Source organism: Elgaria multicarinata, chromosome 3, assembly GCF_023053635.1.
Source record: "Elgaria multicarinata webbii isolate HBS135686 ecotype San Diego chromosome 3, rElgMul1.1.pri, whole genome shotgun sequence".
NCBI classification, from domain to species: domain Eukaryota; kingdom Metazoa; phylum Chordata; class Lepidosauria; order Squamata; family Anguidae; genus Elgaria; species Elgaria multicarinata.
In genome coordinates this window covers 160,471,245-160,498,579 of record NC_086173.1, presented here as the reverse complement: position 1 = coordinate 160,498,579, position 27,335 = coordinate 160,471,245, and the positions used below count along the sequence as shown (strand labels likewise).

The window sequence follows — 27,335 nt, the reverse complement described above, 5'->3', positions numbered from 1 at the left end:
GCAATGGCCTGCCGGAGGAGACTCGTCTACTTGACAGTCTATCAGCATTTAAAAAAGCTATTAAGACTGATCTCTTCCAGCAGGCCTATCCAGTGGAATTTTAAGATGTTTTTAAAATGTTTTTAGGATGTTTTTAACAATGTATATTATGTTTTAATTGAGTATTATGTATTTTATCGTTTATTGTTGTTCCCTGCCTCAATCAAAATGGAGATGCGGGCAAGAAATAAATGTATTATTATTATTATTATTTAATAAGTGGTGGGTAGCCTGAAGGCCTCAAAGTGGGCGGAATGTAATGAGCTTCCTTCAGAATAAACCCATCCTTCTACCATCCTGAAATGTGTTCTCTCATTGTGGATTTAGTGCAGGAATCCACCCTAAAGCATCCCTGACAGATGGTTGTCCAGCTGCCTCTTGAAGGCCTCTAGGGTGGGAGAGCCCACCACCTCCCTAGGTAACTGGTTCCATGGTCGTACTGCTCTAACAGTCAGGAAGTTTTTCCTGATGTCGAGCCGGAATCTGGCTTCCTGTAACTTGAGCCCGTTATTCCGTGTCCTGCACTCTGGGAGGATCGAGAAGAGATCATGTCTGGCTTAAGGCTGGATCCAACCTCAAAGTAGGCAGGAGGAAGCTAGAAATGTTTTGTGTGTGGGGAGAAGGGGCGGATGGCTCTCTGGGAAGGACAGAGGGGAAAAATAAGAAGGGGAGGTGTTTAAGATAGGAATGGCCAGAAAGAAGGAAAGAAGGAATGGAAGAACGGTGAGGGAAGAAAACCATGAGAAGCAACACAAAAATGGTTTCCCCAAAAAATAGAGAAGGAGGAAAGAAGTGAGAAATAACCACAAAGGGCAGAAGTGACGAGGAAGCTGTAAACCAAAGGACTTAAGTGAAGGGAAGGCAACCTAATGCACTCCGATGTTTGGAACGGTAACTCTCATAATCCAAGACCATTGGCCATGTTTGGTGAGGCTTCTGGGAGCTGTAGTAGAAAACATTTATTTATTTATTCATTAAAACATTTGTATCCCACCCTATATCACTTGGATCTCAGGGCAGGGTACAGATAAAATTCTGCAATATAAAACAGTAAATACACACAGCTAAAAACAAATCAAACCATTAATCAAGCTAAAGCCAGTATAGAGTTTAAAAGCAGTAAAACCAATTAAAACTGTTAGTGTGCAAGCTTGGTGAACTTAGCCATCAAAGGCTTTGTTAAAAAGCCATGTTTTTACTTGGCGCCGGAATAAAGTCAGCGTTGGCGCCAGTCGGGCCTCCAAAGGGAGGGCATTCCACAGGCGAGATGCCACCACAGAGAAAGCCCTCTCCCAAGACCCACCATAGCGTATACCTTGCGCTGGTGGGACGCGGAGGGCTTCTCCAAAAAGTCTGGAACTCGCCTACCCCTGACTTAAAGAAAGCTCCAGCTAGGTGATTTCAGACTCTGGACGTATGGAGAGCCCTTTTGGAGCGTCGTCACACGGGGAGAAATCACGTTTGCTTACCGTCGCTTCTCCGCCTGCACATTTGTCTCTCATTACTTCCTCTTTTGAAAGAGGAAGTAAACAATTTGCATGTGGCCCATTCAGTGGGGCATTTTCATGAGACAACGGCAAGTTCCATCTTTAGAAATAAGTCGGATTTACCGGGGTGTTTTTTTGTTGCACAAAGAAGGCTAGAAGGGACGGGAGGCGTGCGGGAGGCAGACAACGTTGTGAGAGGGACCCGCAAAAATCCGTGAGCACCCAGTAATGAGCATGCAATAAAACGCTCGTCTGATGGAGCTCTAGATCAGGGATCCCCAACCTTTTTGGACCCGTGGGTATATTTGGGGATTTGACAAACACAAACTGCTGTGGCCACCACCACAAAAGGCTCCCACAAAGGGTGAGGCTAGTCACATCATGAGTAGGGTGACCATATGAAAAGGAGGACAGGGCTGCTGTATCTTTAACAGTTGCATAGAAAAGTGAATCTCAGCAGGTGCCATTTCTATATATGGAGAACCTGGTGAAATTCCCTCTTCATCACAACAGTTAAAGCTGCAGGTGCCCTGCCCTCTTTTAGATCTGGTCACTCTAGTATAGCTCCTGCAGCTTTAACTGTTGTGATGAAGAGGGAATTTCACCAGGTGCTGCATGCATACAAAGGACACCCGCTGAAATTCCCTTTTCTATGTAACTGTTAAAAGATACAGGAGCCCTGTCCTCCTTTTCATCTAGCCATGAGGGCCTGGCTAGCGAACAAAAGAGGTTGTGGGGTGGGGAGAAATAGGCTAGAAACAGCAAGGCAAGGGGGCGTGTAGAGAAAGGGCAAGGCTAGAGGTGAAGAGGGGGATAGAAATAGCAAGGCTAGAATGAGGGAGAAAGAAGACTGCCCTAACATTTCCAAGGTTTTTATTTAAAATATTTTTTTTTTGAAGGGGGGAAGCAGGCAACTAACACGAATGTTTGCCAACCCAGATGTTGATGGTGATACTCTGAGCATGTGCAGGTTTACATGGCAAACTCACCTAAATCATAGCAGCTGCGTACAGGAATAAAATGGGAATTTGTCCCTCCTTGCCCTGATGCCTTCAACACTGGCCACTCCTTGGGTGGTCGTTTGGGGGGGGGGGGAACCCTAGATTGTGGGGTTCAGGCCTTTTTCTCTGCGATGACAGGGAGTCCCCAAAGCCCATCAGGAGATGCAGTCCATAGATCTTCCTGAGTTAAGGTGCAGCTCTATGTATGTTGAGATAGGGGGGGAAAGTCCTACAACTCCCAGCATCCCCCAGCCTGGCTGGGGGATGCTGGAAGTTGTAGGACTTCCCCCCCCCTATCTAAACATACATATGACTGCACCCTACTTCTGCCCCCTTCCCTCTAAAGCCAATCAAATGCAATCATACCAACCAGTCCTATGAGTTATTCAGGAGTTTTAAAAAATCAACTGCAAAAACGCAGAGATTTTTTTAGGATCTCCAGATCCGGTTTACCAACCCCCCCCCCTTTTTTTTTTTTGCACACCGAGCAAGCGCACTGAGAGCAAAGGGCTTTCCTTCCCACAGGCAGGGGCCTGGCGATGGGGTGGGGGTGGGGTAAGGAAACAGGAGCTGTGGCCTTCCAGATGTGCTTGGACTCCAGCTCCCATCAGCGGCCGGAGATGATGGAAGCTGGAGTCCGACCCCCATCCAGAAGGCTCCACACCCGATGCGCTCCTCCCCTGGGACTGGGTGCAAATGGGGGAAGCGTAGCCCAGCCCAGCCCACCCCAGAGATACTCACCAGGGGGATCCCCCCCTCCACCAAGTGGGGCGCCAACGCCTAGGCCAATTCGGAGTGGATCCGGAGCCCGGATATTGTGTGCGTGTTTCTCTCTCTCTTTCTTTCTCCGGGCGCTGTTTTCCTCCCTCCCCTCCTGCAGCGTGGTGTGAACCCCCCACCTCTCTCTCCCTCCCTCCAGCCCAGGAATGCGGAGCCAGGCGAGAGGCCTTGGCCAATGGGGGAAAAGATCCGTCCCTGCCCCGTCAGCAGTTGCTGGGGCAGGTTGAGGAAGAGGACGATCTGGGTCCCATTTGGGGGCGGAGTGACTGGATGGGAGGGGCGCGCGCGCAGTTGAACAATAATTCAGTCTCCTCCGGCCTCAGACCCACAGAAGAAGGGGCGCCTCCCCCCCGCCCCATTAAGAGCCATCGCCTGTCTGTCCCATTCAAGGCGACCAGCCGGGGATTTGCCTGGCAAAAGGCCGCCCGCTGTGCGGGAACAGTAGACTGGGTTAGGCAGAACCAGCTTTGGATTGCCCCCACGGGGGCTCCTCGCGCGTCCTGATAGTCCCAGCCTCCCGATTCCCATGCACGCACCACCTAGCTGACTGGGGATAATGGGAGATTAGGCGCTAGGTTGGGGAGGGAGGCTGAGATACATGGTCATGTTGGATGGGGATGATGGGGAATGTAGTCCAGCACCTCTGGAGAGTGCCTGGTTCCCAGAGTGGGGGCGGAGGCTGGGATATATATAAGGACATGATGGAAGATGTAGGGAGCTTCGGCTATTGGGCGGTATAAAAATGCAAATAATAATAATAATAATAATAGTAAAACGTCCAGAGAGCTTCGGCTGTGGGGCGGTATATAAATGTAATAAAATTAATTAATTAATTAATAATAATAATAATAGTTCAGTATGGCGGTTGGGGATGATGGGGAATGAAGGCCGGCACCACTGAAGGATGCTAGGTTTGGTGTGTGTGTGGGAAATTGGGCTATAAGTACATAATATAGTCCAACGTGCTGGCTGGGGATAATGGAATGTGTAGCTCAGCATGTTTGGAGGGAGGCAGATATGGGCGGGGGGAAGGGCTGGGATATAAAGACATAATGGAGGATGTAGACCAGAGTGCTTCCTAGGGATGATAGAGAATGTAGTCAAGCACTTCTATGTGCCAGGCTGGGAGGGGGGAGGCTGGGATATAAGTTCTGGCCTCCACAATTCAAGAAGGACACAGACAAGCTGGAGCGTGTTCAGAGGAGGGCAACCAGGATGATCAGAGGTCTGGAAACAAAGCCCTATGAAGAGAGACTGAAAGAACTGGGCCTGTTTAGCCTGGAGAAGAGAAGGCTGAGGGGAGACATGAGAGCACTCTTCAAATACTTAAAAGGTTGTCCCACAGAGGAGGACCAGGATCTCTTCTCGATCCTCCCAGAGTGCAGGACACGGAATAACGGGCTCAAGTTAAAGGAAGCCAGATTCCAGCTGGACATCAGGAAAAACTTCCTGACTGTTAGAGCAGTACGACAATGGAATCAGTTGCCTGGTGAGGTTGTGGGCTCTCCTACACTAGAGGCCTTCAAGAGGCAGCTGGACAACCATCTGTCAGGGATGCTTTAGGGTGGATTCCTGCATTGAGCAGGGGGTTGGACTCGATGGCCTTGTAGGCCCCTTCCAACTCTGCTATTCTATGATTCTATAAGAACATGATAGGGGATGTAGTCCAGCAACCCCAGCCCTATATCATTAAGTCCAGGGTCTAAATTTACCTAACTGCACCACTGGAAATAACCCAGAATTTGAACGTAGTTTTTTCTTTGGCTATAACTCTGGCTTGTTTCTCTCTCAACAACCCAGAGACCTGGGTTCCTGTGTCATGGAGAACATGGCTTAGTGCACTGGAAGAGGATGAGTGGTTGAGAGCTAGCAGGCTTCAATTGACCCCGTACACTCCCAAATAAGGGGTATGCTGGGAGTTGCAGGACATGATTGTGCCCCCCATCTTTTCCTATCCCTACATCTGTATATAGGGAAGAGTTTCACTTAGATCCAGTTCACACGTAACAGCAGCAAATTGTGGGTTAATTAACCCAAGATTTACCACACTTGGTGAAAGGTGCATTCTGTGGCCATTTAAAATATTCCATCTGTGATCCGGTTTGCTGTGTTAAACAACCCACAGTCAACCTATAATTAGTAAGGTTAACTGTGGGTTGTTTAACCTATACTGTTTAGACGTCATGTACCAACCCCCGATCGACGTTATCAGGGACTGAACATTCAGAAAGATTGCGGAATGCACCCAGCATTCGCTGGAACAAATTTTGGGTTAAGCAACACATGATTTGCCACCATTAAGTGCTAACAGCCCCTTAGACTGGAAGTAAATTACCATTGAACTCAATAGATTTACTTCTAAGTAAACATGTACAGGAATGCACTGTTATTACATTTATTTTTATTAAAGACACAGGAACCCTACCAGGGAAGAAAAAGGTGGCAAAACCACTAATTATGCTGCCCAAAGGAAGACTGCCAGTAGGGTGGCCATATGGAAAAGAGGACAGGGCTCCTGCATCTTTAATAGATGTGTAGAAAAGGGAATTTCAGCAGGTGTCACTTGTAGGCAGGCAGCACCTGGTAAAATTCTCTCTTCATCACAACAGTGAGAGCTGCAGGTGCCCTGCTTAGTATTACCAGATACAAAAGAGGGCAGGGCTCCTGCAGCTTTCACTGTTGTGACGAAGAGGGAATTTCACCAGGTGCTGCGTGCATACAAATAGCACCCATTATGGCTTAACGTAATGTGTGAACCATGGCTTAGTGTGTTATGTGACCCATTCGTAACCACAGTAGCTATATAACCACGGTTTAAACACAGTGTTGTCTCAACGGGCCCATCATGTTTCGCTCCAAGTACTCTCCCACACTAGAGGCCTTCAAGAGGCTGCTGGACAACCCTCTGTCAGGGATGCTTTAGGGTGGATTCCTGCATTGAGCAGGGGGTTGGACTCGATGGCCTTGTAGGCCCCTTCCAACTCTGCTACTCTATGATTCTATGATTCTACTTAACTGCCATGGCTTAGCATGTCATCTGAACAGGGTCAATGTCACATGGCTTCTAAAAATGGCATTACAGTACAGGCGCTGGGGACTGCTGGGAGTTGTAGTCCCACACATCTGGAAGGCACAGGTTAGGGAAGACGTGCTATAATAAATTGGCAGAATTGGCCTTGCATTACAGCCTGCCGCATGAGGGAAATCTCTCATTCTGCAAATCTTTTCTAATAGCAATTTCCACTTTTTGCTGTCTAAGAGGAACCCGGCTGTAATTCTATATGTTGAGGAGCCACTAAATAAAAAAGTTTCTGCAGATGCCTGAGGCTTAAGATGATTTCACTGGGTACTACCCCTGTGCCAGATGCTACATTGAACCCAGGTGTGCTGCTTACCTGGCGGGCTAATTTGCCTCCATCTATCACAAACTGAAAAGCATTCACTGGGTGCGGGATTAATTCACATCAGGGGTGTCCAACCTCTTTCAGCCCCAGGGTGGAATTCAGTTCCTTCTCAGTGGAACCCTCCCTCTTGGGCGGCATTCCAGTGGTGGGCGAGGCTGAAGGAAAAAAGAACAAAGCCCAAAATACCAACATAGTTTAGCTTACGGCCAGTAACTAAGCCTCAGGAAAGGCATTTTAGTCTTTTAGCATGGGGGGGGGGGGAGGAAGGGTATCTCTGCAAAAACAGGGAAACCCTCTAACAGATCAGCAGTTGGGCAATGGGTTCATTTACTGACGTTAAAAGCTTTTCAGCTAAAATATGCTGGTATTTTTGGCTCAAACCCTTTTAATTTGACTCCACCTACCTCAGGAATGTTACCCCCACACACACCATTTCTCCATAATTGAATTCAGCCCTCAGGCTGACAGAAGCTTGACTTCTCTGATGGCAATGCATTGAATAAATCCAGTTAAAATGTTTCGGAGGATTCGACCCTTAAAGGCGGCCAAGAAATAAGTTTAGATAAATAACTTAGTCACAACTAGCTTAGGTCCTGTTCATTTCAGTGGGTCTGCTTTAATGTTGGATTTATTACATTTGTATCCTGCCTTTTTTTTTTTAAGGTAGGGTGACCATATGAAAAGGAGGACAGGGCTCCTGTATCTTTAACAGTTGCATAGAAAAGGGAATTTCAGCAGATGTCAGTTGTATATATGAGGAACCTGGTGAAATCCCCTCTTCATCACCACAGTTAAAGCTGCAGGAGCTATACTAGAGTGACCAGATTTAAAAGAGGGCAGGGCTCCTGCAGCTTTAACTGTTGGGATGAAGAGGAAATTTCCCCAGGTTGCCCATATATTGCCATTTTACCATCTTCAGTTGGTTCGCCAACTACGGCCTCTCCTGGACAGGGATAGCTTGACCACGGTGGTACAAGCATTGGTAACCTCAAGATTTGATTACTGCAACGCGCTCTATGTGGGGCTGCCCTTGAAGCTGCTCCGGAAGCTGGAGCTAGTGCAGAATGCTGCAGCTCGGCTGTTGTCCGGAGCTGCCCCTTTCCAGCATGTAACTCCTCTGCTGAGGGAACTGCACTGGCTGCCGATTCGCTACCGGGCCAGGTTTAAGGTTCTTGTACTTGTGTACAAAGCCCTAAACAACTTGGGACCAGGATGCCTGAGAGAGCGCCTTCTCCCTTACCAACCTGCCCGGTCACTGAGGTCATCTGAGTGCCTGCTCCTGGTGGTTCCACCTAGATCCATCCTCCGATTGGAGTCCACCAGGGGAAGAGCCTTCAGCGTGGTGGCACCCCTCCTGTGGAATTCCCTGCCACTTTTGGTCAGGCAGGCACGGTATATAAATATTCTAAATAAATAAATAAATAAAATATACAAAAGACATCTGCTGAAATTCCCTTTTCAGTACAACCGTTCAAGATGCAGGAGCCCTGTCCTCCTTTTCATATGGTCACCCTATTTAAGGCAGACTTGGATTTTACCCATTAAAGATATATAGAGAAGTAGGGTTGTTAGTCTGTTGCAGCAAAACCATCAAACAGCAGCCTTCCCCAGATGTATCAGTCTGTATTAACCATCATCCCCAGCCAAGAGTCAGAGGTAACAGGATTCGTACCGCAAAACATTTGGAGGGCACAGGGTTAGAGACGGCAGACAAATCTCAGTAAGAACACGAGGTGGGTCTTGCTTGCAGGGTCAGGCAAGAGTAAATAAAAACATAAGAGAGACGGTGTGGTTAGATAGGGTGACCATATGAAAAGGAGGACAGGGCTCCTGTATCGTTAACAATTGCATTGTTGTTTATTCGTTCAGTCGTTTCCGACTCTTCGTGACTTCATGGACCAGCCCACGCCAGAGCTTTCTGTCGGCCGTTGCCACCCCTAGCTCCCCCAAGGTCAAGTCTGTCACCTCCAGAATATCATCCATCCACCTTGCCCTTGGTCGGCCCTCTTCCTTTTGCCTTCCACTTTCCCTAGCATCAGCCTCTTCTCCAGGGTATCCTGTCTTCTCATTATGTGGCCAAAGTACTTCAGTTTTGCCTTTAATATCATTCCCTCAAGTGAGCAGTCTGGCTTTATTTCCTGGAGTATGGACTGGTTTGATCTTCTTGCAGTCCAAGGCACTCTCAGAATTTTCCTCCAACACCACAGTTCAAAAGCATCTCTCTTCCTTCGCTCAGCCTTCCTTATGGTCCAGCTCTCGCAGCCATAGGTTACTATGGGGAATACCATTGCTTTAACTATGCGGACCTTTGTTGTCAGTGTGGTGTCTCTGCTCTTAACTATTTTATCAAGATTTGTCATTTCTCTCCTCCCAAGAAGTAAACGTCTTCTGATTTCCTGGCTGCAGTCAGCGTCTGCAGTAATCTTTGCGCCCAGAAATACAAAGTCTGTCACTGCCTCCACGTTTTCTCCCTCTATTTACCAGTTATCAATCAAGCTGGTTGCCATAATCTTGGTTTTTTTGAGGTTTAACTGCAACCCGGCTTTTGCACTTTCTTCTTTCACCTTTGTCATAAGGCTCCTCAGCTCCTCCTCGCTTTCAGCCATCAAAGTGGTGTCATCTGCATATCTGAGGTTGTTAATGTTTCTTCCTGCAATTTTAACTCCAGCCTTGGATTCGTCAAGCCCAGCACATCGCATGATGTGTTCTGCAGGTGTAATTTGTATATATGGGGAACCTGGTGAAATTCCCCCTTCATTGCCACAGTTAAAGCTGCAGGTGCTCTGCCTTCTTTTAAATCTGGGCACTCTAGTATAGTTCCTGCAGCTTTTACTGCTGAAATTCCCTTTTCTATGCAACTGTTAAAGATACAGGAACCCTGTCCTCCTTTTCATATGGTCACCCTAGGTTAGAGTGCTGGACTGGGACTCAGCAGAGCTGGGTTCAAATCCACCACCACCCCTTGGCTATGAAGCTCACTGGGTGACTTTGGGCCTGTTAAATCTAAGGTGACCATATGAAAAGGAGGACAGGGCTCCTGCATCTTTAACAGTTTCATAGAGAAGGGAATTTCAGCAGGTGTGATATGTATATCTGGAGAACCTGATGAAATTCCATCTTCATCACAACAGTTAAAGGTGCAGGAGCCCTGCCTAGTGTGACAAGATACAAAAGAGGGGCAGGGCTCCTGCAGCTTCAACTGTTGTGATAAAGAGGAAATTGACACCTCTTCATCACAACACCTGCTGAAATTCCCTTTTCAATACAACTGTGAAAGACACAGGGGCCCTGTCCTCCTTTCCATATGGTCACCCTACGTCCTTGCAAGAGGAAAAATGGCTGGATAGAAATGTAATATATAAACTGCTGCAGCAGGTGAAAAGTTTGTTAGGGCAGGGAGAGAGAACACTTTGCCACCACTTCAGTCCTCAGATGGTTAAAGAGATAGAGGTCTCCTTCCTAGAAAGGCAGGAAACGTTTGGAAGGAGGGGGCAACAATAGAGGGGGCGGAAGGACCTGCCCTTCGGAGGTTCCTCGGGTTGGTGTGGGGGAGATGCATGGAGAGGACTGGATAGGGCAAAGAGGTAAAGGTGTGGATTTGGGGCCACCGAGGGAGAAGGAGGGGCACCCCCAAAATTTGCTTTGGGGGAGGGGGGAGCCTTCTCTACCCCACCCATTCCACTCCTTGAATCATAGTCATTGCTAGTTCTAGGTCAATAAATGAATGAAGAAATACATTATCTCTGTAGTCCAAAATACAATCCTGCAAGGTTGGTGAAGGCGTTGTTAGGGTGACCCTAAGGAAAGGAGGACTGGGCTCCTGTATAACAGTTGTATAGAAAAGGGAATTTCAGCAGGTGTCATTTGTATATATGAAGAACCTGATGAAATTCCCGCTTGATCACAACAATTAAAGCTGCAGGAGCTCTGGTTACAAAAGAAGGCAGGGCTCCTGCAGCTTTCACTGTTGTAATGAAGAGGGAATTCCACCAGGTGCTGCATGCCTACCAATGACACCTGCTGAAATTCCCATTTCTGTACAACTGTTAAAAGATACAGGAGTTCAGTCCGGGTACGCTGTTCAGCGCCCTCGTTTGCTTGGCGCTCTAGGCGGCCGCCTGAGTTGCCTCTATGGCAGCGCCGGGCCTGGTTGTGGGCTCCCACACTGGAGGCCTTCAAGAGGCAGCTGGACAAGCATCTGTCAGGGATGCTTTAGGGTGGATTCCTGCATTGAGCAGGGGGTTGGACTTGATGGCCTTGTAGGCCCCTTCCAACTCTATGATTCTATGCAGCTCCTCAGTGGGGTGCAGAACAAGGGCTACAGCAGGGTTTCTTCTAGTCCAAGGGAGAGGGGAAGGTGGGGGGCACCTGGAAGTTTGGGCTTGAGCTTGAAAGGGAGAACAGTTAATGCACAGTGTCTGAATATAGCACCTTCAAGGAGGACTCTGTGACGCCAGAAGAAGAAAAAAGTGAGCTAAATAAAGTGAAGGCAGGTGATGCTTCTTTTAACCTCCCACGCTTGTGTGTGGTGAATCATTCCCGATAGCTTTGGACTTCTTTGTTTCTTAAGATTTGCAGCATTCAAATGAATATTGAATGTTGCCACAAGTGAAGCAGGTGGCTTTTTCATTCTTATTTATTTATTTATTTATTTATTTATTTATTACATTTCTATACCACCCAATAGCCAGAGCTCTTATTTTGTGGCATGTATAGACGCATAGGCTTTTCTACCTGTTACATGTGCACTAGTAGTTATATGAAGAATAAAGGTATAAAGTTTTTTTAAAAAATGTTATTCAGAACGTTTTTAATAATGCTTCCTGTGTTTGCCGGGGGGGGGGGGGGGAACCTGGTTTTCCTTCCTTTGAAACTTTCACAAAAGTGGTGTCCCATGGAGACCTGTTATTTTTGGAGGGGGTTCAGGTGTACTGGGGACAGAGGCCTATCTTATTTATTCATTCATTTCTCTTATTTGTACCCCGCTTTTCTTTTTAAAAAAAGGACACTCGAGGTGGCTAAAGGAGCTTGTGGACTGGAATGGAGGGAAACATTTAGTGAAGAGAGCCTTCTGGTTCATGGTTCGATTCCGAAGGCAGACCTGAGTGGAAATCTCTATTCCTGGCCTCTGGAATGTGTGAAAGACAGAAAATAAAAATGCTGACAGGGGCTGGATTCAGGGGCCATAGCTAGAACTAAGGTTTATCCCTGGATCGTCCAGGGGTCAAACCTGTTCATCTAGGTGACACACAGGGGATCCAGTGCTCAGACAGGGGCGAACCCTGGATGATCCCAGGATAAACCTGAGGTCTAGCTGTGGCCAGGCTAAAACAATGAGTTAAGCCAGATTATTGCTTTTTCTTTCCATCTGCCACCCATTGACTTCTGCCTTGCCTGTGTAAACACAGGAAAGACTTGGCTGTTCCTCTGCCACTCAGGGCTGGCTCTACCATTAGGCAGAGGGCGGCAGCCCCCTCAGGCAGCAGATACTGAGTGGCGGTGAGGCGTTGGGGGACAGAGCTGTGACTGCCTCACAGCTTGCCCTGCGCCCCCTCAGCTAGCCTGTTGCCCTCAGGTGCGACGGAGGCAGCCAGCACTGATGTGAGATTCAACTGCTTGTCTGGTCAGCCCCTGGACATGGAAGAGGGCCAACGTGTCCTTTTCAGACAGTTTTGGGCCATCCTTCCTGCTAGTCAGCTAAGACTCCAAGCCAGCCTTTGGTTCCCCCGATAACCACCCACCCCCTTGCCCAGGACCCGTTACCTTTCCATCAACCATAAGAACATAAGAAGAGCCCTGCTGGATCAGACCAAAGGTCCATGTAGTCCAGCACTCTGTTCACACAGTGGCCAACCAGCCATCGGCCAGGGACCCACAAGCAGGACATGGTGCAACAGTACCCTCCCACCCATGTTCCCCAGCAGCTAGTGCACACAGGCTTACTGCCTCGGATACTGGAGGTAGCACACAACCATCAGGGTTAGTAGCCATTGAAAGTCTTCGCCTCCAGGAATTTATCCAACCCCCTTTTAAAGCCATCCAAATTGGTGGCCATCACTACATCTTGTGGTACTGAGTTCCATAATTTTAACTCTACACTATGTGAAGAAGTCCTTCCTTTTATTTGTCCTGGGGGAGACACCAAAAAAGTAGAAGGGACACTTTATCTGGCCTACGGCCCACTTAAAAATAAAAATTGTACACTCTATTTAACCCTTAGGTTTGCAGCCATATGTACAGTCAAAGCTTTTCAGGAAGTATGATCAACCACTGTTGGATGGGGAGACATTTTTCTCCCTTCCCATAATACTAGAACCAAAAAGGGTTTATTTATCCCATGAATCTGATTGGTGGGAGATTCAGAACAGATCAAAGGAAGGACTTCTTCACCCAGCGCAGAGTTAAACTATGGAATTGGCTACAAGATATGTTTCGAGTCACCAATTTGGATGGCTTTAAAAGGGGGTTGGATAAATTCCTGGAGAAGGCTATCAAAGGCTACTAGCCCTGATGGCAATGTGCTACCTCCAGTAGCCAAGGCAGTAAGACTATGTATACCAATTGCTGGGCAACATGGGTGGGAGGGTGCTGTTGCATCCCCAGGGAAATCCCCCCCGCCCCAGGGATGTTAGATAATGGTCCAGTTCACATGTAACAAGAAGCCACAGTGGGTGAATGTGCTCTCTGGGTTTATTTGTGGCAGCTGCTGCCATTTTGAATATTTGAGCCACTGTTGGGGGTGGGGTATGGCCGTAGCTTGTAATTTCGTGTGAACTTGGCTAGCGTGCTTTTTTGGGGTGGTTGACAAGCCACCCACAACCCTAAAACAGCCCATGAGTCCTGGATGGCTTGTCAACCACGGAACCACCCCAGCAAACCTCCCTTACTGGATTCACACGTAATGACAAGCTCAATGATTAAAAAATGGCACTGAGGCGTAAATATTCAAAATGGTGGACGCCACTGTGATGACAAGCCCCATGGGGAAATTCACACCTGGCAGTGTCTTGTTATGTGCGAAACAGGTCAAGTTGTCAATTCTCTGGGATGCTTTTAAAGCCGTTATTAGAAGGTATATATGAAACCGCAATGTAAAAAAAAAAAGTCACGATAAATAAAACTACCAATTTGATTCGACAATCTCATCCTAACAGTAAAATTATTTATAAACACATGAATAAAATGGAATACGTAAACATTCGAAACAGAATACAGCCACACAATTTTCAGTTGCCAAATATAGCAATAAAACAACTTCTAAACTACATCATGCAGTCACTGGGAAGCAAGGTTGTACACCAGAGTCCGGCAGGAGAGAACCTAGTCATAAAACTTTATAAAAGGTTGTCACGCAGAGGAGGGCCAGGATGTCTTCTTGATCATCCTAGATTGCAGGACACAGAAAAATGGGCTCATGTTACAGGGGGCCAGATTCCGGCTGGACATCAGGAAAAATTGTTCGAGCAGTACGACAATGGAGCCAATGACCTACGGAGGCCGTGGGCTCTCCCACCCTAGAGGCCTTCAAGAGGCAGCTGGACAGCCATCTGTCAGGGATGCTTTAAGGTGGATTCCTGCATTGAGCAGGGGGTTGGACTCAATGGCCTTGTAGGCCCGTTCCAACTCTACTATGGTTCTAGGTTTCAACTACAGTGTGAATTATTTGATATGAAGATATGGGGTCCATCTCAAGTTCCTTCCTTACTCCAAGCACTTCTAGGATTCAGAGATACTACTATGTGAATTCATCACCTTGTGATGGAATCCATTTCAACACTGAGCAGTTGAACACCTTCTTCCCTTGCATAGATTATTTGATAAGCAAGGCTACTGCTCTGACTGAAGCTACTTCCACACTCTGAGGAGGTATATAGTTTTTCCCCACTGTGGATTCTGTGGTGTAAATCAAGGTATTGGCTGGAACCAAAGCTCTTTCCGCACTCTGAGCATTTAAATGGTTCTTCGTCCTTGTGGGTTCTTTGATGGGAAGTAAGGCTACCTCTCCGGCTGAAGCTCTTTCCACACTCTGAGCATATGTACGGTTTTTCCCCAGTGTGGGTTTTCTGATGAGAATTAAGACTCCCTCTCTGTCTGAAACTCTTTCCACACTCTGAACATATATACGGTTTCTCCCCGGTGTGGGTTTTTAGATGAGAAATAACGCTACCACTCTGCCGGAAACTCTTTCCACACTCTGAGCATTTGTATGGTTTCTCCCCCGTGTGGGTTTTTAGATGAGAATTAAGGCTACCGCTCTGGCTGAAGCTCTTTCCACACACTGAGCATGTGTAGGGTTTCTCCCATCTGTGCATTCTTTGATGGGAGATAAGGTTACCACTTCGACTGAAGCTCTTTCCACAATCCAGGCATTGATATGGTTTCTCGCCTGTGTGGCTTCTTTGATGATAAGTAAAGCTACCGCTATGGCTGAAACTCTTTCCACACACTGAGCACTGGTAAGGTTTCTCTCCTGTGTGCACTCGTTGATGATCGCTAAGGATACTGCTGCGACTGAAACTCTTGCCACACTGTGGGCATTTATATGGTTTCTCTCCTGTGTGGATTCTCTGATGGTTAGTAAGGCTCCCACTCTGACTGAAGCTCTTTCCACACACTGAGCATTTGTACGGTTTCTCTCCTGTGTGGATTCTTTGATGAGAAATAAGACTGCCACTGTGGCTGAAGCTTTTTTCACACTCTGAGCATTTGTATGGTTTTTCACCTGTGTGGGTTTTTTGGTGATACGTGAGGGTACTGCTATGACTGAAGCTCTTTCCACATTCTGAGCAGCTAAACGGTTTCACTCCTGTGTGGGTTCTTTGATGTATAATGAGATGTATCCTCCAGTTGAAACACTTTCCGCACTCTAAACATTTAAAGGGTAGCTTTGTTTCGTGTGCTCTTGTAGGCACAGTAAAGCTTGAAATCCCTGTTACATTTTGGGCACATTGAGGGCCTTTTTTCCTTTTCTTCCTCGGGCAACACTCCTCTCTCATTGGGAATTCATGGAGGTCAGTACCTTCAGAAACAACAAAGTCCTTCCTCCATTTCTGATTGGCATTTGTTTGGCTTCGCTGGTGTTCATTCTCCTTATCGCTCCTCCTCCCTGCAGGAATAAAGAGAGAAACCAGGATGATCAGGAGTCTGGAAACAAAGCCCTATGAAGAGAGACTGAAACAACTGGGCATGTTTAGCCTGGAGAAGAGAAGATTAAGGGGAGACATGGTAGCACTCTTCAAATACGTAAAAGGTTGTCATACAGAGGAGGGCCAGGATCTCTTCTCGATCCTCCCAGAGTGCAGGACACGGAATAACGGGCTCAAATGACAGGAAGCCAGATTCCGGCTGGATATCAGGAAAAACTTCCTGACTGTTAGAGCAGTATGACAATGGAACCAGTTACCTAGGGCGGTGGTGAGCTCTCCCACACTAGAGGCCTTCAAGAGGCAGCTGGACAACCATCTGTCAGGGATGCTTTAGGGTGAATTCCTGCATTGAGCAGGGGATTGGACTCGATGGCCTTGTAGGCCCCTTCCAACTCTACTATTCTATGATTCTATGAAACTTGATTTGAGAGGAAATCTTCAAATCCATCTCACAAGAGTACCTGTGTGGCAGCAAAATGTAAGAACATGAGAAGTGCCATGTTGGATCAGACTGAGGGTCCATCTAGTCCAGCACTCTGTTCACACGGTGGCCAACCAGCTGTTGACCAGGGACCCACAAGCAGGACACGGTGCAAAAGCACCCTCCCACCCATGTTCCCCAGCAACTGGTGCACACAGGCTTACTGCCTCGAATAGTGGAGATAGCACACAACCATCAGGGCTAGTAGCCCTTGATAGCCTTCTCCTGCAGGAATTTATCCAACCCCCTTTTAAAGCCATCCAAATTGGTGGCCATCGCTACATCTTGTGGTAGTGAGTTCCATAATTTAACTCTGCACTGTGTGAAGAAGTCCTGCCTTTTATTTGTCCTGGATCTCCCACCATTCAGCTTCCTGGGATGAGCCCTTTGGATTCTAGTCTTTTGAGAGAGGGGAAAAACTGTCTCCCTATCCACACTCTTCACACCAGGCGTAGTTTTTGCAAAGGTAAGGGGGTGAGTGCATGTGCGGCAGTGGCGACAGCATGAAGGGAGGTAGGAGGGTCTTGTGGTGACGCGAGCTCAGGTTCAGGCAGCGAGAGAGATCAAAGCAGGCCTGCTTGGCTGCCTTAAGATGCTTTGTACCAGAAGTGACCTGGACTGGCGGAAGATGGCTTCAGGCCGCCATACACGGCAAAGCAAGTTGTGGAGGTGGGCGTGGGGGTGGCGGCAGTTTTGTTCCCCACCCGCTGTTGCTCATTATGATATCAAAAGTAGTCTCCACCTGCTTTTTATAGGTGAACAGGCCACCATGCCTTTAATAAACAACTTGGGACCAGGATACCTGAGAGAGCGCCTTCTCCCTTACCAACCTGCCCAGTCCCTGAGGTCATCCAAGGGCCTGCTCCTGGTGGTTCCACCTAGATCCATCCTCCAATTGGAATCCACCAGGGGAAGGGCCTTCAGGGTGGTGGCCCCCCTCCTGTGGAATTCCCTGCCTCTGGAGGTCAGGCAGGCGCCAACTTGTACTCCTTTCGGCGCCTCCTGAATATATATGAGAGGCTATAGGTGAGTATCCCATGTAGTATCCCTCAGGCATAGGGACCATACGGGTGAGCTTACCTGCTCAGCCTGCCACTTGCCCCTAGACTACCAGGCAATAACTTCAGAGTCTTTTCCTTGCTGGATTCCTTTATTACTAAAACCTCCTAGAACAGTGACACACCAAACTCCCTCAGCAAGGCCCACAACACCAACTGGAAGAAACAGAGGCTCCGCCCAGGCCTTTGATGAGGACCTCTGTAGGTGAGGCTGTGTCAGTGGCTGGCCCAAAGTCACCCAGTGAGCTTCACGGCCAAGTGGGGACTAAAACCCGGGTCTCCCAACTCCCACTCTTAACTACTATACCACATTAACTCTAGCCCTAAACAACTTGGGATCAGGATACCTGAGAGAGCGCCTTCTCCCTTACCAACCTGCCCGGTCACTGAGGTCATCGTAGGGCCTGCTCCTGGTGGTCCCACCTAGATCCATCCTCCGATTGGAATCCACCAGGGGAAGAGCCTTCAGGGTGGTGGCCCCCCTCCTGTGGAATTCCCTGCCTCTGGAGGTCAGGCAGGCGCCGACCTTGTACTCCTTTCGGCGCCTCCTGAAAACATCTTTATTCCAAGAAGCCTTTCTTTAACATGCAGCCTTGGATTACTGTTTTTGCTTCTTTTTAAATTTTGTTTTAACTGTTTTATCATGTTTTTATTTTCATTTTACCTTGTACACCGCTCTGAAATTTTTCAATGGGGAGCGGTATATAAATATTCTAAATAAATAAATAAATAAATAAATAAATAAATAATAAACACGAAGAAAGAGAGAGAGGCCCTCACTATTATTGGGTAAAGATAAAGGACCTGTATTGTGTAGGTTCAATCTCCTAATATTAGTGCAATAAATACACTTTGTATTCAAATGTAATTCTCATATATATTATGTCTTATTGATTTCTTATTGATTATTGTAAGTTAGGGTGACCATATGAAAAGAAGGACCGGGCTCCTGTATCTTGCATGCAGCACCTGGTGAAATTTCCTCTTCATCACAACAGTTAAAGTTGCAGGAGCCCTGCACTCTTTTAAATCTGGTCACTCAAGTATAGCTCCTGCAGCTTTAACTGTGGTGATGAAGAGGGAATTTCACCAGGATTTCCATATATACAAATGACACCTGCTGAAATTCCCTTTTCTATGCAACTGTTAAAGATACAGGAGCCCTGTCCTCCTTTTCATAGGGTCACCCTAACTAATAATAATAATAATTTTAAATTGGGAAAAGAAAAGGAATAAGAGAGGGAAGCTGTTATCGGAAGAAGTGAATGTAAAAGCAGCAGGAGGGAAGGATGAAATAAAGTGGCAATTGTATAAAAGTGTAAAAAAAAGAAGAAGAGAATTAATAACAGAAGACAGGTAGACTCTGAGGGGCAGCAAAATAACAAATAAATTTAGAGAGTATCTAAGGAACATGGTAGACCAGCCAGTGATGACATCTCCAGAGGGCTTTGATTCAGATTCACAGGACTGATCAGCCAAGGCACAGAGAGAACCTTACCCAGAGAGGACAGGTTTCCATAATTCTCCTCCATAACTTCCCTGTGCAGATCTCTCTGGCCAAAATCCAGCAGTGCCCACTCCTCCTCCGTGAAATGGACAGTCACCTCCTCAAAGGTCACCAGATCCTGGAGGAAGAAGAAGAAGAAGAAGAAGAAGAAGAAGAAGAAGAAGAAGAAGAAGAAGAAGAAGAAGAAGAAGAAGAAGAAGAAGACGAAGAAGAAGAAGAAGAAGAAGAAGAACAAGAAGAAGGAGGAGGAGGAGGAGGAGGAGAAGGAGGAGGAGGAGGAGGAGGAGGAGGAGGAGAAGGAGGAGAAGGAGAAGGAGAAGGAGAAGGAGAAAGAAAAGGAGGAGGAGGAGGAGGAGAAGAGGAGGAGGAGGAGGAGGAGGAGGAGAAGAAGAAGAAGAAGAAGAAGAAGAAGAAGAAGAAGAAGAAGAAGAAGAAGAAGAAGAAGAAGAAGAAGAAGAAGAAGAAGAAGAAGAAGAAGAAGAAGAAGAAGGGAAGGAGGAGAAGGAGAAGACTTAGAATACTGTGTACAGTTCTGGTCACCACACCTAAAAAAAGATATTATAGAGCTGGAAAAAGTGCAGAAAATGGCAACTAAAATTATGAAGGGGCTGGAGCATCTTCCCTATGAGGGAATGTTGCAACAACTGGGATTGTTTAGCTTGGAAAAAATGAGGCTGAGGGGAGACACGATAGAGGTGAACAAAATTATGCATTGTATGGAGAATGTGGAGAGGGAGACATTTTTCTCCCTCTCTCAAAATACTAGAACCCCAAGGGGTCATCCCATGAAACTGATTGGTGGGAGATCCAGGACAGATCAAAGGAAGGACTTCTTCACTCAGCGCATAGTTAAATTATGGAACTCACTACCACAAGATGTAGTGATGGCCACCAATCTGGATGGCTTTAAAAGGGGGTTGGATAAATTCTTGGAGGAGAAGGATATCAGTGGCTACTAGTCCTGACGGTTGTGTGCTACCTCCAGTATCCGAGGCAGTAAGCCTGTGTGCACCAGTTGGTGGGGAACATGGGTGGGAGGGTGCTGTTGCACTGTGCCCTGCTTGTTCATCCCTGGCCGATGGCTGTTGGGCCACTGTGTGAACAGAGCGCTGGACTAGATGGACCCTTGGTCTGATCCAGGAGTGCTTTTTTTAAGTTCTTATGTTCTTAAGAAGAAGTTTGTTCTCGCAGTTAATCCACTTCTTTTATTCTTTATCCTGCCACTCCTTTTATGCTAAGCTTCAAGAGTCCCTTCCTTAAAGTGAGGCATTCTGGGTGAGGTGGGCATAGACTTCATTCGTGCCATGGCAGCACAGGCAGTTTTCATACCCACCTCACCCAGAATACTCGCTTGTTGGTTTCCTTGTTGGTTCAGACCACGGCCATCCATGGTGCCCCCTCTTCAAGCTCTTCTCCAAATATTCTTCACTTACCTGACCTGGCCGTACATCAGCCATTTCCACTCCTCCGGAAGAAAGCCTTGAATGAAGCACCAGGGCCATCCCGTTACCTGTGCGGGAGGCAGGGGAGGTGAGAAGATTCAATATCCCTAATCAGCACTTGGCATTTCGGGTAGCGGCGTGCAAGCAGGCCTTCTCGGTAGTGGCACCCTCCCTCCGGAACCCTCCCCCACGTGTGGCTTGAGAGGTGGAAACTGTGGCTCTTCTTGAAAACGCACTTGTTCGCTCAGGCTTTCCTTGATTTGAAGCTGTTCATGACACTGCTGTGTTTTACGGCTTTTGCTGTAATGTTTTAAAGGTATTCCTTGCTTTAAACAGATATATCTCTCTCTCTCTGATATTTGATATATCTATCTATATCTATCTATCTATCTATCTATCTATCTATCTATCTATCTATATTGATATATAGATATATCAACATATATATATATATATATATATATATATATATATATATGGTTTTGTATTTATTATTTATTATTACATCTATATAATAAATATCTATTATATCTAGCCTTTTTTCCTCCAAGGCACCCAAGCCGGGGTACATAATGTGACCATATGAAAAGGAGGACAGGGCTCCTGTATCTTTAACCGTAATGTAGAAAAGGGAATTTCAGCAGGTGTCAATTGAAGAGGGTGGAATTCTCTCTTCATCAACACAGTGAAAGCTGCAGAAGCCCTGCCCTCTTTTGTATCTGGCCACTCTACTATAGCTAGTGTAGCTTTAACTGTTGTGATGAAGAGGGAATTTCACCTTCTTTAATTGACACCTGCTGAAATTCCTTTTTCTACATTACTGTTAAAGATACAGGAGCCCTGTCCTCCTTTTCATATGGTCACCCTAGGGGTACATAATCCTCCTCCTCTCCAGGAATTTGAGGCCTACTCCCAAGATGGAGGCTGCATTGATAGCGGACCGGACGCTACGGCAACCCTTACCCGGTAAGGCGGCATCTCCATCAGCCTCCTGCACGATCCACCTGAATTGTGCCTTCCGCCTGGGAGCTTCCTCTGCCTCAGGGAACTCAGAAGCCGCTTTGCCAAAGGCCCCCATCACCTGAAAGAGGAGTAAAATTCCAGGCCGGGAGAGGGGTTAGGAAAGGAATGGTGCAGGCCAAGGGCAGAGTTTGTCAATCTCTGTGTACTTGAGGCTCCTTCTTAACTAGGGTGACCATATGAAAAGGAGGACAGGGCTCCTGTATCTTTAAAGTTGCATAGAAAAGGGAATTTCAGCAAATGTCATTTGGATGCAGGCAGCACCTGGTGAAATTCCCTCTTCATCACAACAGTTAAAGCTGCAGGAGCTATACTACAGTGACCAGATTTAAAAGAGGGCAGGGCACCTGCAGCTTTCACTGTTGTGATGAAGAGAGAATTTCACCCAGTTCCCCATATATACATAGAATAATAGAATCATAGAATAGCAGAGTTGGAAGGGGCCTACAAGGCCATCGAGTCCAATCCCCTGCTCAATGCAGGAATCCACCCTAAAGCATCCCTGACAGATGGTTGTCCAGCTGCCTCTTGAAGGCCTCTAGTGTGGGAGAGCTTAAGAAAACTGTATTTAGGCTTAGACAGCAGCAAGCACATCACAGTTAAGGATATTGCTTTGTAGTTATCCAAGAGTTACAGGTCTTGTTCAGTCACTTTGTTATTTTACAAATGACACCTGCTGAAATTCCCTTTTCAATACAACTGTTAAAGATACAGGAGCCCGGTCCTCCTTTTCATAGGGTCACCCTAACGTTGATAATTACCAGAGCAATTTTGCCGGCTGAGAAGTCTAGTCTTCAGCTACTGGGAGGGTAAGGATGTTGCCACGGGTTCTACCTGCAGCAGGACCCGCTCCCTTTTCGCAAAACTTACAGTGTCTTCAAAGTGTCTTGTGATCCCGCTAAAGGGGTCCAGCCCTACATCCAGAACAATTCGGCAACATTCAGGGTTCCATTCCACACATGTCCCACTCCTTGGAATTATCAAGAAGACGTGTTCTCACCTGCTCCTCTTCCTGCTTCTGGTCCTCTGCTTGGCTCAGGAGGAAACCTTCTGCCAGGGCCACCGCCTGGGAGCTGGTCTTCGCTCCACACTCTCTCACCCAGCTCTCCATCTCCGGGGGCAGGACAGCCAGGAACTGCTCCAGGATCACCAAGTCCAGCATCTGGATTTTGGTGAGCCTCTCTGGTTTCAGCCACTGAATGCAGAGATTGTGGAGTCGGCTGCAAACCTCTCGGGGGCCCTCGGCCTCCTGGTAGCAGAACCCCCTAAAGCGCTGGCGCTGTACGTCCGAGTTGCCAGTGTCCTTGCCCAGGGTGTTCTGCACTGTTCTTTCCCAGAATGCCCCACTGCTCCCATTCTCGGTAGCATCAGGACAAGCTGAGTTTTGCTCTTCCATCTCTGATCTGTGCTCTATCTCAGCCTCCAACAGGATTCAAAGGACCTCCATAGAAAGATATTGTAGAGCTGGAAAAAGTGCAGAAAAGGGCCACTGAAATGATCAAGGGGCTGGAGCATCTCCCCTATGAGGGAAGGTTACAACAGCTGGGATTGTTTAGCTTGGATAAAAGGAGGCTGAGGGGAGACGTAAAAGAGGTGTACAAAATGATGCCTGGTGTGGAGAATATGGACAGGGAGACATTTTTCTCCCTCTCCCATAATACTAGAACCCAAAGGGGTCTTCCCATGAAGCTGAGGTGCCGAACGACTGGAGGAGGGCTAACGTTGTCCCTATCTTCAAAAAGGGCAAAAAGGAGGAACCTGGGAACTACAGACCAGTCAGTCTGACATCCATCTCTGGGAAAATTCTGGAGCAGATTATAAAGAAGTCAATCTGTAAACACCTTGAAATCAATGCAGTGATTACTAGAAGCCAACATGGATTTGTCAGGAACAAATCCTGTCAGACTAATTTGATCTCATTTTTTTATCGGGTAACCTGCCTTGTGGACTGTGGGAATGCTGTGGACGTCATATATCTTGACTTCAGCAAAGCTTTTGTCAAAGTGTCCCATGATATTCTGATTAACAAACTAGCTAAAAGTGGACTAGATGGAACAACTATTAGGTGGATTCAGAGTTGGCAACAGAATCAGACTCAAAGAGTACTTATCAATGGAACCTTCTCAAACTGGAGAAAGGCAATGAGTGGGGTACCGCAGGGCTCAGTCCTGGGCCCAGTGCTCTTCAACATTTTTATTAATGATTTGGACGAGGAGGTGCAGGGAACGCTGATCAAATTTGCAGATGACACAAAATTGGGTGGGATAGCTAATACCCTGGAAGACAGAAACAAACTTCAAAGTGATCTTGATAGGCTGGAGTGCTGGGCTGAAAACAACAGGATGAAATTTAATAGGGATAAATGCCAAGTTCTACATTTAGGAAATAGAAACCAAAGGCACAGTTACAAGATGGGGGATACTTGGCTCAGCAATACTACAAACGAGAAGGATCTTGGAATTGTTGTAGATCGCAAGCTGAATATGAGCCATCAGTGCAATATGGCTGCAAGAAAGGCAAATGCTATTTTGGGCTGCATTAATAGAAGTATAGCTTCCAAATCACGTGAGGTACTGGTTCCTCTCTATTCGGCCCTGGTTAGGCCTCATCTAGAGTATTGCGTCCAGTTCTGGGCTCCACAATTCAAGAAGGACGCAGACAAGCTGGAGCGTGTTCAGAGGAGGGCAACCAGGATGATCAGGGGTCTGGAAACAAAGCCCTATGCAGAGAGACTGAAGGAACTGGGCATGTTTAGCCTGGAGAAGAGAAGATTGAGGGGAGACATGATGGCACTTCTCAAATACTTAAAAGGTTGTCACACAGAGGAGGGCCAGGATCTCTTCTCGATCCTCCCAGAGTGCAGGACACGGAATAACAGGCTCAAGTTAAAGGAAGCCAGATTCCGGCTGGACATCAGGAAAAACTTCCTGACTGTTAGAGCAGTACGACAATGGAATCAGTTGCCTGGTGAGGTTGTGGGCTCTCCCACACTAGAGGCCTTCAAGAGGCAGCTGGACAAGCATCTGTCAGGGATGCTTTAGGGTGGATTCCTGCATTGAGCAGGGGGTTGGACTCGATGGCCTTGTAGGCCCCTTCCAACTCTGCTATTCTATGATTCTATGATGGATGGGAGATCCAGGACAGATCAAAGGAAGGACTTCTCCTGCAGCAACCCTAACAATTCCCAGCACCCCCAGCTTTCTCTCCCTGTCTTCCCTCCCCCCTTCTCAGGCAAGAGGCATAGCTAAGTGGCAGCGTGGTTACTCTGAATGCAGGAGGTCCCAGGTGTGATCCTTGGCTTCTCCAGGTAATGCAAGGGATGGATCCTGCCCAAAACCCTGGAGAGCTGCTGCCTGTCTGTGTTGACAGCCCTGGGCTAGAGAGACCAAGGATCTGACTCAGTATAAGCAGCTGCCTACGATCCTTTTTAATTCAGCCCTTTATTGAGAATAATGAGGACTAGCATCTTACTTTATTTTTTAGCTGAAGGACAATTGCTCAGTGGCAGAGCCTCTGCTTTGCATCCAGAAGGTCGCAGGTTCAATCCCTGGTGTCTCCAGGTGGGGCCAGGAAAGAACCCCACCTGAAACCTTGGGGAGCCGTTGCTGCCAGTCAGTGTTGGCAATACTGGGGTAGATAGGTCCAGGGCTTGACTCTGTGTGAGGCAGCTGCCTATGTCCCCAAGAGAGGCGGTCACCCCCATATATACCTATAATAAAGGCAGCTTTCGATGTTACTGTTTAATTCAGAACCATGAGGACTGGAATCTTACTTTATTTTTAAATGGGAGAACCATAGCCCTCGCTTTGCATGCAGAAGGTCCCAAGGGTGAGCCCTGGTGTCTCCAGGCAGGGCCAGGAAAGAATCCGGCCTGACACCCTGGACGGAGAGCCCCGGCTGCCAGTCAGTGCTGACAATACAGGGCTTAGATGGATCCATGGCCTGATTCTGTTTAACGCACCTTACTAGGTCCGTATGACCCGCTCCGCATCCCACCACAGTCCTCTGCCAGACCCCCTTCCCCCTAGCAGTTGCAAACCGGTTTGACACCGGTGTCAATCCACTCCACTTCACAGGCACATCTCGAAGAGGCATCTGTTCCCAGAAACTTCAGGGTTGGCATCTCGGCGTCGGGGATGTGGACAGCTCAGCCACCCAGCCCGCCTCTCCGTGGGGTGACATGCCTTGTGGGGCGTGGGGGGGGGAGAGGGAAATCTCCCCCCCCCCCACTTCAGATGCCACCCTGCCTCTCCCCTCTATTCCCTGCCTCCAAGCATCTCCATCTTGGGCACATTTTGTTTTATTCTTTCTACGTACAGCTAGGGTGACCCTATGGAAAGGAGGACAGGGCTCCTGTATCTTTAACAAATTGTATTGAAAAGCGAATTTCAGCAGGTGTCAACAGCACCTGGTCAAATACCTTCTTCATCACAACCGTGAAAGCTGCAGGAGCCCTGCCCTCTTGACCTGATACAAAAGAGGGCAGGGCTCCTGCAGCTTTAACTGTTGCGATGAAGAGGGAACGTCACCAGGTTCTGCATGCCTACAAATGACAGCTGCTGAAATCCCCTTTTCTATACAACTGTTAAAGGTACAGGAGGCCTGTCCTCCTTCCCATAGGGTCACCCTAGTACAGCACCATGTACATTGATGGTGCTATATTAATATTAATAATAATCCACGTCTCGATCCCGCCCTTCTCCTTCGCCTGCCATCCCTGCACCGCCCCCCCAATCCCTGCACCCCCAATACACTCACCAGCGCCCATGGAAGGCGGCGGCGGAGGAGGAGGGGCTGCAGGTGTCCGCCCCACTTTTTCCCTCCCCTGTGGGTGTATTTTGCACTAGATCCCTTGGTGGGAGGGGGAGGAGGAGAAGGGCGGGGCCCGCCGATGCTTCAGGGAGCAGGAGAAGGCCAGGGCGGGCGGGGCAGGAAGCCTGAGCGTCCAGGCCCCGTTGCCGCCTCTCTGCGAGCCGAGCGAGACTCTCTCGCTTTAACCCTGAGATGCATGATCGCCCCAGATGGCAGCGGGGATTTTGCCTAGGGTGACCCTATGAAAAGGAGGACAGGGCTCCTGTATCTTTAACAGTTGCATAGAAAAGGGAATTTCAGCAGGTGTCCTTTGTACATATGGAGAACCTGGTGAAATTTCCTCTTCATCACAACTGTTAAAGCTGCAGGAGCTATACTAGAGTGACCAGATTTAAAAGAGGGCAGGGCACCTGCAGCTTTAACTGTTGTGATGAAGAGGGAATTTCACTAGGTTCTCCACATATACAAACGACACCTGCTGAAATTCCCTTTTCTATGCAACTGTTTTGGTTTTTTTCAATTTTCTTTTTTTATTTTATTATTATTTTTATTGATTAACAATACAGTAATACAATACTACAATAATCACAACAGCACAAGACAACAAACAACATAATACATAACTTGATTAACCTTATAAGATTTCTAATTGACATTTTTACATCATTACATAACAATAAAGTGCACCCCCCAACCCGGGATCTATTACTGTTTCCAAAATCTCATTGATTCTTCTAGGGGTGGTCTTCCACTCCCCCTAGATAATACATATTCTAGGAACTGATTCCAAATTCCCTCAAAATCATTTGTTTTTGTTATCCCTCTTCTTACTTTTATATTACATGTCAATTTATCATTTATAGCAATATCCCAAATCTCTTTATACCAGTCCTCAACATGATAATCTCCTTGCACCTTCCAGTTCCTAGATATGATCAACCTTGCTGCTGTCAGCAAATTCGTTATCGATTCTTTTGTTTATTACATTTTAAATCTCCATATAATGATAGCAATGCCACTGTAGGTGTCTCTTCAATCTCCATTCCCACAATATCATTTATCAGTTTCTATGCAACTGTTAAAGATACAGGAGCCCTGTCCTCCTTTTCATATGGTCACCCTAACTTTGCCCATCTTCCCCCACTGGACCTGGTGCGT

The 27,335-nt window shown here is 47.3% G+C and overlaps 1 protein-coding gene across 1 annotated transcript in view; it reads right to left on the bottom strand.

Annotated features, from left to right (window-relative positions):
- The window catches only part of LOC134395670 (uncharacterized), a 45,887-nt gene extending 22,946 nt beyond the window's left edge, over positions 1 to 22,941 (bottom strand). Inside the window, exons 1-5 of the mRNA XM_063121832.1 lie at positions 22,366 to 22,941; positions 21,309 to 21,426; positions 20,337 to 20,413; positions 18,895 to 19,021; positions 14,464 to 15,817 (exon numbers count right to left, since the gene is read on the bottom strand). Coding sequence (XP_062977902.1) covers positions 14,464 to 15,817; positions 18,895 to 19,021; positions 20,337 to 20,413; positions 21,309 to 21,426; positions 22,366 to 22,761 — 2,072 coding nt within the window. The 5' untranslated portion in view covers positions 22,762 to 22,941. The remainder of the gene's footprint in view (positions 1 to 14,463; positions 15,818 to 18,894; positions 19,022 to 20,336; positions 20,414 to 21,308; positions 21,427 to 22,365) is intronic.
- Positions 22,942 to 27,335: the final 4,394 nt, after the last annotated feature.